We start from the raw sequence: 12,530 nt of genomic DNA, 5'->3' as shown, positions 1-12,530 counted from the left end.
TGTAGCCACTGTGTTCATGTGGTGAGTTCAGTTGAGTTTCTAGTCAATGGTAACCCCCAGAATGTTGACAGTCGGGGATTCAGTGATGGTAACAGCATTGAATGTGAAGGGCCAGTGGTTAGATTGTCTCTTATTGGTGATGGTCATAGCCTGGCATTTGTGTGGTGCAAATGTCACTTGCCACTTGTCAGCCCAAGTCTGGATATTGTCCAGATCTTGTTGCATTTGGACATGGGCTGCTTCAGTATCTGAGGAGTCACGAATGGTGCTAAACATTGTGCAATCATCAGCGGACATCCCTACTTCTGATTTTATGATGGAGGGAAGGTCATTGATGAAGCAGCTGAAGATGTTTGGGCCCAGGACACTACCTTGAGGAACTCCTGCAGAGATATCCTGGAGCTGAAATATCTGACCTCCATCAACCATGACCATGTTCATACATGCCAGGTATGACTCTAACTCACCGGAAAGGTTGTCTTGGATTCCTATTGATCCCAGTTCTGCCAGGGTTCCTTGATGCCACACTCAGTCAAATGCAGTCTTAATGTCAAGGGCTATCACTGTCACCTCACCTATGGAATTCAGCTCTTTTGTCCATGTTTGAACCAAGGCTGTAATGAGGTCAGTAGCTGAGTGGTCCTGGCGGAACCCAAACATGCTACACGTTCTAGCTCTTGTCCATAATGCACTCTCTGTTTTGTGTCCATGCAGATGCATTCATAGATACAATGACCTCTGTGGTTAAGAGAGCAACATTATAACATATCCATTCCTCCACCCCTGAGGAAGAGTGCTTGGATATTTCAGAGGAAGCATCAGATTAAGAGTTGGGAGCACCTGAATATGAGCTCTTCACTGCCTAATCTCTACAACTGGTAAAGGAAGAAACACCCAGGTCATTGGCACTTTGTGGATTTCCAGAGACCAGGAATTTAGTCAGCCCCAGGCAGACAATAATACAGTGATGTTGGCAACTATTGATTTTGTCCGCGTGCATAGGGAGGAACAGGAGCAGCAGACAGGTACATGAGAGGCAATGGTTCCCTTTGCCCAGAGGCTACATGAATGTAGTTACACTATGGGGACTCAAATGCTGCAAATGTGTAGTTGTCCGGCTGCCTCCATGGAAACATTAGTGGCCACCATTGAGAGCCAGGTCCAGCTCTATCAGTGTCTGCTGGATATACACATGGACCTGCACTCCATCACTTTAGCTATGGGCTTAGTACCAACAGCAAGGGGAACAGGGAACCTTGACCTCACTTTAGGTGCCCCTTCCTCACAAGGAGACAGTTGCAGGAAGAACTATGTACAGGTCAGCCAGAAGTCTCCTCTCAGGACACTCCAAAATTGGCCAGGACTTCCCCTGCTGGTCTCCCTCAGCCCTGTCAGAGTTCAGGTTGTGGAGGTTGCATATGCATCTGGACAGGACACACTCAACCTGCCCCCAAATCATAAATGCCATCAGGACCAATGAACCAGTACTCCTAGGCCACCATCGGGCAGGTTCCCTTCACCCCAGCAGTAGCACCTGAGACTGCAGTGAGACGTAGTGGGAGGAAAGTTAGAAGACCTTCTAAGGGAACATGGGTGACACTGTGGCAATGATATCACATTTGTAAATCGATGTGGACTTTTCTTCTTCAGCTTTCTGGGCAAGTCTTCGTGTAGCCACACTACAAACATTGAAGGTACAGAGCCTAGTGCAACATAAATGACCTAGATGAGGGCGTAGAAGGATGGGTTAGTAAATTTGCGGATGACACCAAAGTCGGTGGAGTTGTGGATAGTGCGGAAGGATGTTGCAGGTTACAGAGGGACATAGATAAGCTGCAGAGCTGGGCTGAGAGGTGGCAAATGGAGTTTAATGCGGAAAAGTGTGAGGTGATTCACTTTGGAAGGAGTAACAGGAATACAGAGTACTGGGCTAATGGTAAGATTCTTGGTAGTGTGGATGAGCAGAGATCTCGGTATCCATGTGCATAGATCACTGAAAGTTGCCACCCAGGTTGATAGCGTTGTTAAGAAGGCGTACAGTATGTTAGGTTTTATTGGTAGAGGGATTGAGTTTCGGAGCCATGAGGTCGTGTTGCAGCTGTACAAAACTCTGGTGCGGCCGCACTTGGAGTATTGCGTACAGTTCTGGTCACCGCATTATAGGAAGGATGTGGAAGCATTGGAAAGGGTGCAGAGGAGATTTACCAGGATGTTGCCTGGTATGGAGGGAAGGTCTTATGAGGAAAGGCTGAGGGTTTTGAGGCTGTTTTCGTTAGAGAGAAGAAGGTTAAGAGGTGACTTGATAGAGACATACAAGATGATCAGAGGATTAGATAGGGTGGACAGTGGGAGCCTTTTTCCTCGGATGGTGATGGCTAGCACGAGGAGACATAGCTTTAAATTGAGGGGTGATAGATATAGGACAGATGTCAGAGGTAGGTTCTTTACTCAGAGAGTAGTAAGGGCGTGGAATGTCCTGCCTGCAAAAATAGTAGACTCGCCCACTTTAAGGGCATTTAAATGGTCATTGGATAAACATATGGATGATAATGGAATAGTTTAGGTTAGATGGGCTTCAGATTGGTTTCACAGGTCGGCGCAACATCGAGGGCTGAAGGGCCTGTACTGCGCTGTAATGTTCTATGTTCTATGTTCTATAATGTTCAATGGTACAAGGTGTGAAGTGAATAGGCTGTGGTGATTGGCAGGTGCTAAGTTGACAACTAGGATCAATTTTTCTGGGTGGCAAAACATTGCTTATGCCTCACAACCTTTAGTGGGATTGATTCATAATGTTGCATGAAGTGGTCAACAGGGCTTTCGGCAAAAACGTGGGCTCTACATAGCTGGTTAACGCCTAAGGTTCACAAAGCAGGTCATGCCTACAGGTGTATTTCAACTTTAGTATATGGGTGAAAGAAAACCAAAAATTGCTGGAGAAGCTCAGCAGGTCTAGTAGCATGTGTGGAGACTAAGCAGAGTTAATATTTCAAACCCAGTAACCGTTCTGAAGATGCAGTCTGGATCAAACCATGAGCTGGGAGACCACCCCTCTGCATAAAATATCCTGGAAGCAGCATCCCAATAAAAGGTGCCAGTGAGCTCCATAGTGTAATATTGATTTTCACTGTAAGTACATCAGAGATGTACCATGAAGATACGATGAGGCTGGTATGTGTCAGACACCAGTGTCCGTAGGCATGGGGTTCTTGTAGTTGCTAACCATGGAACTCGTCCTGAGATTTTGATGATTGATGTCCAAAATGGAGGTTCAAAGGAGCAAGCAGTGAGTTGGAGTCACCAAGTAACCACTTTGACTTCTGTGTCAGGGATTCTCAGAGTCCAGTTTCTAACTGACAGGTGGGAGAATGAGAAACTACACATTAATCAGGTGAGATTAGGTGGTGATGAGGGTAATATTGAGCAATAATCTCTTCAAATAGACCTGTTGGTGCTCACTGATGAGAATCTTGTCTCACCGTCAAACACTGGTTTGGAAAATTGGACTTTTTGATCTTGATATCGAGAAGATCTTGATGGGACATTTCAATCAATTTTCCCAAATTTCTCATCATGGCCCATTTCATTCAAGGGCTAGGAAGATTCCACCCATTAAGACTCCTCAAACAATGAGAATGAAGAATCCTCACTAAGCCTCACAATTCCACACTAGAAAATAGAAATTAGATTTAAATGTTTGTAAAACAAGTGAGATTAAAAAATTGTGATATACAGATGAAATTAAGTGCGAGAAAGAGAGAGAAAGGAGAAATGGTAAAAATAAAACTTAAACACTAATTTCCTTTTGAGGAGCTATGCTTTCATAAAATTGACATTTCAGGGCCAAAGGGGCATTCAACAATAATTATCCTTTATCAAGCTGTTTAAAGCTCACACCTAAATGCATCAACACTAAATTTGTCAGGCTTCTTTAATGGTGATTTATTAAGGTTGGGCAATCAAATTTTTTCCATTATTACAGTGAACTCTGATAATGTCGCTGTCATTATTACAGCTAAATCTATGCCACACCCTGCTTTGCTGCTGTGAAATGCCTTGAGATAAATTTCAATGTCAAAGACACAACATAAATGCGAGATGTTGCTGTTGTGCATTAAAGAAAAGGGGAATCACACTAATGTGATGCATTGCAGTCAGCCAGTATAATGTGTCAAGGGTTCAGTATGGAAATCAAGTTTCAGTTAGTTTGAGCAGAGACGGTGCAATTTAGATATTAGGAGCTGTGAAGTTTGTATACTGGAGTCTTTGCTGATGCTGATATCTTCATGATGGAATGGTCAGAGATGCAAATACAGCACAACTATAAAACACAGTTGACCGATTTATATGGCGTCCAAATAATGAAATGATTCAAGATTTTTCCTGGTTCTTGATTACTATTGTTGGAACCTTTGTTTGAAAACTTTAAGTAACTAAGTGATTATCATACATAACTACTTCCACTTTTCCCTCTTTGTAGGAATATGTGCTTGTTTCATTGTTGGCAATTTCCCATTCTAATATATAACATATTAATATATTTACTGGATCAATCACAACCTCACCCAAAACAGATCCTGAGGCACAACACTAAAATGTCCTTAAATGGAGATCTGATACAAATAGTTTATTATTTGTAGCACCAAGATTTGTTTATAAGTAGATGTCAAGTTTCTGAAAACATTTAATTCCTACACAGAGCAACACTTGGAGATGTACAAATACTCTTTAAATATGATTTAAAAGTAGACATACTATTTGAGTGTGATGTAAGTATTGGCCTGTGTATGTCAATATTTATTGTAAAATACATTGTGTGAGATAAGCAACTAAATTGGTTTTACTTCCAATGAGCTTATCACACCCACATATGAATATTTTCTATTTCTAAAGTAGTTTCCTTAGAGTTATTTGCAGGAGTTCTATAGTGATCAAATTAATATCACAGGAATCTTACAGCTTTAAACTGCTTGACCTGGCTTACCTGGAAAACTTTAATAATCAAAAATCATCAAACATTAGAAGTAAAAGTGACCTTCCTGACCAGAGACCACTGAAGCATAAGCATGCATATTATGATGCATCTGACATCAAAGAAAAATAACCTAAATATGTATCATTTATTTTTCTAGCATATGTGATAAAGTACATCAAGGTGAAATAATCAATCCTACTTTTGTCTCAGTCATGTAACGCCTTTCTCTGGGAATCAGAGAATCATATCGTCCAGAAAAGACCCTACAGCCCATTGAGTCTGGATGGCAAAACACCATCTTCGGCTGCTTCATCTACCTACACTAGTCCCACTTACCTGTACTAGACCCATAGCCCTGAATTTTATGACACTTCAAATGTTTATCTAAATAATTTTAAAGGTTGTGAGGTTACCCACCTCAATAACATTCCCAGGCAGTGCATTCCAGATCCCTAGACCATCTGGATGAAAATATGTTCCTCAAAACCATCACAGTCTTGAATTGTGCTTTGTGAATGGTGGAAAGATGAGAGATGAGTTACTTGCTACAGACTTCCCAGCCCCTGACCTGCTCTTGTAACCACAGTTCAGATTCTGATCAATGGTAATCTCCCAGGATAATGATAGTGGGGAATTCAGTGACAGGATATCAAGTTTAGATTTTGTCTCATTGGTATTGGTCATTATTTGGCCCTTGTATAGCATAAATGTTATTTGCAATTTACCAGCCAAAGCCTAGATCTTGTCCTGGTCTTGCTGCATATGGACTGAGGTTCTTTCAGCATCTGAGGAGTTGTGTATAATGCTGAACATCGTGCAATCATCAGTGAACATCCATACTTTTAACCTTATGGTGGAGAAAAGATCATTGATGAAGCTGCTGAACCTAAACCATGACCCAGAGGAACACATGATGACCCCATCTAGGCCCGAAACGTCAGCCTTCCTGCTCCTCTGATGCTGCTTGGCCTGCTGTGTTCATCCAGCTCTACACCTTGTTATCTCAGATTCTCCAGCATCTGCAGTTCCTACTATCTCTCTACTGCTGATCAAATGCCATTTAATACCACATAATGACTCCTCTACTTTGCTGCTGATGATGATTGGGACTGTGAAAGCTGTAAAGAAATTAACCAAAAATGAGTGGTGTTGAGAAAAAGAAAATCTGTGCTGGGTATTTCAATGTTCCTGTTGACTTAAAACATTACAGGATTTATATTATACAATTGATTTCCCAAATTATCATTTTCACCAAGGGGTGCCTAATGAGTTAGCAGTTTGATGGATAGCTCCAGTTGCTCATAATATGGACACGTTTGTGCCCAAAAGAGATTCGGCACTTAAGTGAAATGTTTACCTCCATAAGGCACTGAGTATTTAAGTGAAATGCTTATTTTCGTAAGGAATTGAGCATTTAAGTCAATTTTTGTTTACAATGGGGATTGAGCACTTAAATCAACAGTGTGTTTTCATAAGGAATTTCAATACATTTTTTTTTCTATTAATGACAGTGTATCAATATGCAAATGAGTTAGCACACAAAATATGAAAGGTAATTGAGCAGAGTGGGGCAAGTTTTAAACTAGATTAGCAGTGGACAAGAAACTGAGCAGGGAGACGAGAGTGAGGGAAACCATGATCAAATTGAAAGATAAGAAGGTAGAGGAAATGAGGAAATAGCCCTGAAGAGCCAAAACAGCATAAAGTTGTCAAAAATACATCTATTGGTATTATATTTAAATGTACAGAACATTCACAATAATGTAGGCAAATTAACAATGCAAAGGTTGCGCTTGGGTACTATGTGACTGTGATTATAGAAACATGGCTGTGGGGTAACCCAGTCTGAAGCAGAATATACGAAGCTATTCAGTCTTTAGGGAGGACAGGCACAACAGAAAAGGAGTTGGGGTGGTATTGTTAGTGAAAGATGAATTAGTGCAATAGTGAGAAAGGATATTAATAGAAGAAATCTTGATGTAAAATCAGTCTGGCTGGAGCTAAGAATCAACAAGAGGAAAAAACATTAGTGGGTGTTGTCTATAGGCTCCCAAACAGTGGTGAGCTAGGGGATGGCATTAAATGGATCATTCGAGATTTTTGTAACACGGGTGCTATTTGTGTGTAATATTAATATACATATTGACTGGGCAAACCAGATTTGCAATAATAATTTAGAACTCGAGGCTCCTGTGACATTTAATGGTGGATGAATTCTTGAAATGACTACAAGATGGATTTTCAGACCAGTGTGTGAGGAACCAACTCAGGACTAGCTATTTTAGATTTGTTTTTGTACAATAAGAAGGATTAATTAATAATCTTGTAAGAGGTCCTGTTGGAAAAAGTGACAATAGCATGAGCGAGTTCTGCATTCAGATAGAAAGTAAACTAATCCAATCCAAAACTAAGGTCCTAAATCTAAACAAAGAAAAGTACAAAGACATGATGAGTGCATTGATTTGATAGATGGGGAACTTCATTAAAAGGCACATAGACAGGCATTAGTTAATATTTCAGGAATGAATGCATGCTATGAAATTGTTTTGTTATTTTGACCAAAAGGAATGTTTATCAGGAAAAGTGGCCCCCCCCATGGTTAACAAATTAATCTAGGGATATTATTACATCTGAAGAGGAGCCAGATAAAGTGCTCATAAAATACTGGAATCTATTATAAATGTGTAATAACTAAACATCTAGAAAACACCAATGGCATTGCACAAAATCCAATATAAATTTATCAAAGGGAAATCATGTTTGACAAACCTACTGAATTTTTCTGAGGTTGTAAGTAGAATTGATGAAGGAGAACCAGAGGATGTGATATATTTGGATTTGTAGGAACCCTTTGTTAAAGTCTCACAACTAAATCATTGTGAAAGTGAAAGCACATGGGACTGGTGGAAATATGCTGGCATGGATTGAGAATTGGTTAACAGACAAAACAAAGTAGGGAGTAGGAATAAATTGGTCATTTTCAAACTGAAACACAATGATGAGGGAGTGCTTCGGCCCCAGCTACTCACAATATGTGTCAAAGATTTGAATGAGGGAATCAAGCGTAATATTTCCAAGTTTGCTGATGACACCAAACTAACTGGGAATGTAAAAGATGAGGTGGAAATAAAGTGACTTTATTTAAGCAAGTTAAGTAAGTATGCAAACAAACACATGGCAGATACAGTATAACATGATAAATTGGAAGTTGTTCACATAAATAGGTAAAAAAAAAGGCAGGGCATCATTTAAATGGTGATAGACTGGGGAAGGTTGATACACAAGGAGATCTGGATGTACTTGTAAGTGTAAAAGATAAAGTCAACATAGGGTTGCTCTCTCATTAGAGAAAGACAACTGATGGTGTATTAACCTGAGTCACCGTGCCACAGACGAGGAAGGAGAAGGAGAGTCCTTCATGGTAATGTCAGCTGGTGCGGGAATTGAACCCATGCTGTTGGCATCACTGTGCATCACAAACCAGCCAACTAAGCTAACCGGCTATTAAAAGCAAGCATGTAGGTACAACAAGCAGTTAGGAAGGCAAATGGTATGTTGACCTTCATTATAAGAAGATTTGAGAACAGGACCAAAAAGTCTCACTAACACTGTACAGGACCTTTGTGAGACCACAATGGAGTACTGTGCGCAGTTTTGCTCTTCTTAACAAAGAAAAGATACACTTGCCATAGAGGGAGCACTGCAAGGTAGGAGTGTCTTAAGAGGAGAGATTTGGATGAATGTGTGTATATTCATTGGTGTTTAGAAAAATGAGAAGGACTTTAATTGAAACATATAAAATTCTGACATGGCTGGACAGACGGGATGTAGGGATGGTGTTTACCCAAGTTGGGGCATCCAGAGCATGGAGTCACTATCTCAGGATTCATATGAGGCCATTTTGGACTCAGATGAGGAGATGTTGATTCACTCAGAGTGTAGCAAAACTGAGGAATTTTACACCACAAACAGGTGTGAAGACAAAGTCAGTGAATATATTTGAGAAAGAAACAGATTTCCAGAAGCTAAAAGTGTCAAGGTGTACGGAGAGAGTGTCAGTACAGTATTGAGATAAATGATCAGCCACGATAATGAATGATGGGGTGGGGTCAAAGAGCCAAATGGCCTACTCCTGCTCCTATTTTCTATGTTTTTATGTTTGGCATGACATAAGGGATAAAGGCCCAAGGGAAATCTCTGGATGCGCACAGTGTGGTATGGGCATGTGAGGGAACATTGAACATTGTACAGATGCATAGGTTCGCACAGGAAATGGAAGTGGGTGCAGGGCATTAATTAGCACGGATGGGGCATGGACAGTGAGAAGGTGAGAGCAAAAGCAATGTTTTATGCTTTATTTCCCAGGTAAGCTTTCCACTTAGTCCACCTTGGGAACCAGCAGCCTCCTGCTATAGTTAAGGACAGCAGATTTGAAGAGAGGAATATAACTCTGGAGAGCGATACTATTAACAAAATCAATTAACATGAGAGTCAAGAAGAGAAGTTGCATTATCAATATTTTAGTAGAGCAAGGGTTAAGGAGAGATGAGTTAGAATTAATGCACAAGATGCACTTGGAGACAGTTTAAGAAGAGATTTGAGAAAATGAGAAAACTAATTTGAATAAACATTACACAGATTGACAAAGGTTATAAGATTATATTGTTATATAATGCAAGTAAGTGTAATACCCAAGAAGTGTTACTACATTATTATCATACTATTAGCTGAACCCTTTTAATTTTTGTTTTATAGGTACACAGTTTTACACAACGGCCATCTTCAGGAGCATGAGAATCTGTCTCTACAAACTGACATTGAGTCGTAAAGGTATTGCTTTTGAACAGGACTGAGACGCAGAAAACATGGCCTTATCTCATCACTGGAATTGTTTTTTTTCTCTCTCTGTTTAAGATCTTCCTCCCACTAATAAATACTAAATATGTTTACAATACCATTATACCCAAAATAAAAGATTAATTTGCATGGTTAGAATAAATGTTTTGTAAATTATTGTTAGAGTGAATAAAGTATGCTCCTCAAGGGAATTTTTATGAATGGCTTCTAAATTTAAGAACTTATGTTGTATTTTCCTGTTACTATGTGACAGCTGTTTTAAACCAAATGTTAGAATGAGACTAGAGACAAAACAAAAAACACAATCAGCTATTTACATATTATGAATAGTAGATCAAATGCACGCAATCTTTTGGTGTTGAGTTTCTGCTTGTAAAATGCGATGTACTATTTGTAAGCTTTAAAACCAAGTGGTGTAAATGTGTCTCAAATGTCTTCAAAATGTGAAGCCTATTCAAAGCATTAGAAGTATTTTATATTGTGAAAGGATTTTTAGAGATTGCCTGCTAGAAAATTGTAGTTCATTTTGCTCTTACTGGAAGCAAGAGATGACAGATAAGTGACTCCAGCAACTGAGTCATAAGCTTTAACTGTAATTCCCACATATTATCAGTTATTGGAAAATGAAGCAGTGTTTAATATATACCTAGTAGTCACATATTTCTAGGTGGTATCTAAAGCAAGTCTGTGAAAAAAATTCATAGTTTTGGTAAATATCTTCAACAGAATCAGTTGGTTAATTACGTGGATCAAATGTCATTTTATGTTATATATGGCTTGAAGTAGGAACAGCTTGACAAAAATAAAACAAATGCTTATGCTAGATTTTGTTCCATCACAAGGTATTGAATTGTTTATTCATTCCATGTGTAATGGCTTTAACAAGTTTTTTTTTTCAAATGTTGCTGACGGATGTTTTGAGAGGAAAATAAATATTTAATAAATAAATACACATTTCTGGATATTCTTTTAAATACTCAGACTGTTAATGCATTGACAACAGCTTAATGTTTTGAACTTTGGATGCAAGACTTTGGCCAGAACGTTCAAGAATTATGTAAGTATTGATGGAGGGATATGACAAAGCTGTGAATAGACCAATTAATTAGATTAGGTAGCCTGCACCTCCAGTTTTCCAGTGTCAGAAAAGCACTACGTCCTTTCCAAAACTGTGTGAGGAGACAACCAGTAAAATGGAAGCAATTGCCCAGCAGTTTAAGGGGCCTTTCTCTGTGTGTGCTTGATGGCCTGCAGAAGGGATCCCTTGTGACAATGTCCAGTCTGCAGCTCTGATATCACCAGCAGAAGGCTCAGCCCTCTGATCACCGCAGCCTGTCTACCAGGCCCGGGAGATTAAAAAAGCTTCTCCCTGACCCCTTTGAGGATGGCTTAGTCTGAAGGAGCATTGTCTTTGCTCTTGTGGCAGAGTGGCCTTATCTCTGACTGAGGAGACTTGGGTTCAAGTCCCACCTCCTCCAGAAGTATCCAATGACACCCTTGAACAGATTCATTAGGAAAATATCTTCTTCCCCTTTCAGCCTCAGCAATGGCCACTTCAATCAGGGAGACTGTGGAGTTGGTGTTCTGTCTTTTGAATTATTCAATAGCAGCAAGATACATTGGGCTTCCCTTCCCATGTTCTCCACTGTTGCTTCACTAAATCATCCATTTTCCTGACTATCTCCAGAGGGTTGGTAGAATCCCAATATTATTGTCTGGCTTTACTCTTGGACTTTGGTTCATTGTGTATTGTTAAAATACTGAACAAAATATCTAAGTTTTAAACCACTCAATGTTTCAAGAATTTCAAAACTAAATTATAGACATTCATCAAAAAGTAGCCTAAATCTGCAGGTATGGATTTATAATTAATAGTAATTTTTCAAGAGGCTGGCTTAGAGACCGTTGCAGAACAACCAGGTCTGAAGGGGCAAAAGGCACAGAGAGGAATTTTAGTGGCCACGCACAGTGAGGTACAAGAGATCAACAAGAATAAAAGCAGAAAATGTTGGAAAAACTCAGTAGGTCTGGCAGCATCAATGGAGAGAGAAACAGAGTGAAAGCTTTGAGTCAATTATGTTGTTTCAACAGAATCTGAAAGAATGCTGTCAGATTTGCTAACTATTTTTATCAGTTTCCATTTTTGTTTCAGATCTCTACCATCCAGGGTATTTTACTTTTATTCCAGAGGTCAGTATTGTTATTTCATAGAATCCCTACAGTGTGGAAACAGGCCCTTCAGCCCTACAAATCCACACCGAACCTCAGAGCATCCCACCCAGACCCATCCCCCTAATCTACACATCCCTGAACACTATGGGCAACTTAGCATGGCCAATTCACCTAACCTGTACATCTTTGGACTATGGGAGGAAACCGGAGCACCCGGAGGAAACCCACGCAGACACGGGGAGAATGTGAAACTCCACGCAGAGAATGTGAAACTCCACGCAGACAGTCACCCGAGGTGGAATTGAAACCGGGTCCCTGGCGCTGTGAGGCAGCAGTGCTAACCACTGAGGCACCATGCCTTGATGTAAAACAAGTGGGCTGGATTTTAGGGACACCACAATGTGCAGCCTTAATTAATGAATAATTCCATATCTCAGACTAAAAGGACGTAAATAAATCATCAGAATATGGCAAATTTGTATCAGTTTCCAGGGGAAATAAATAACATTATCAAGCAATCCAATAA

At 39.9% G+C, this 12,530-nt stretch overlaps 1 protein-coding gene across 5 annotated transcripts in view; it reads left to right on the top strand.

The window, feature by feature from the left end:
* htr4 (5-hydroxytryptamine receptor 4) overlaps positions 1–10,750 on the top strand; it is a 158,012-nt gene extending 147,262 nt beyond the window's left edge. For all 5 annotated transcript variants that reach the window (XM_048604060.1, XM_048604059.1, XM_048604063.1 and 2 more), the window contains one exon: positions 9,731–10,750. In XM_048604060.1, the coding sequence (XP_048460017.1) occupies positions 9,731–9,803 (73 nt within the window). In that variant the 3' untranslated portion in view covers positions 9,804–10,750. The remainder of the gene's footprint in view (positions 1–9,730) is intronic.
* The last annotated feature ends 1,780 nt before the right edge of the window (positions 10,751–12,530 follow it).

Source organism: Rhincodon typus, chromosome 12 (genome assembly GCF_021869965.1).
Source record: "Rhincodon typus isolate 14 chromosome 12, sRhiTyp1.1, whole genome shotgun sequence".
Taxonomy (NCBI): Eukaryota; Metazoa; Chordata; class Chondrichthyes; order Orectolobiformes; family Rhincodontidae; genus Rhincodon; species Rhincodon typus.
This window is presented reverse-complemented; position numbering and strand designations above follow the sequence as displayed.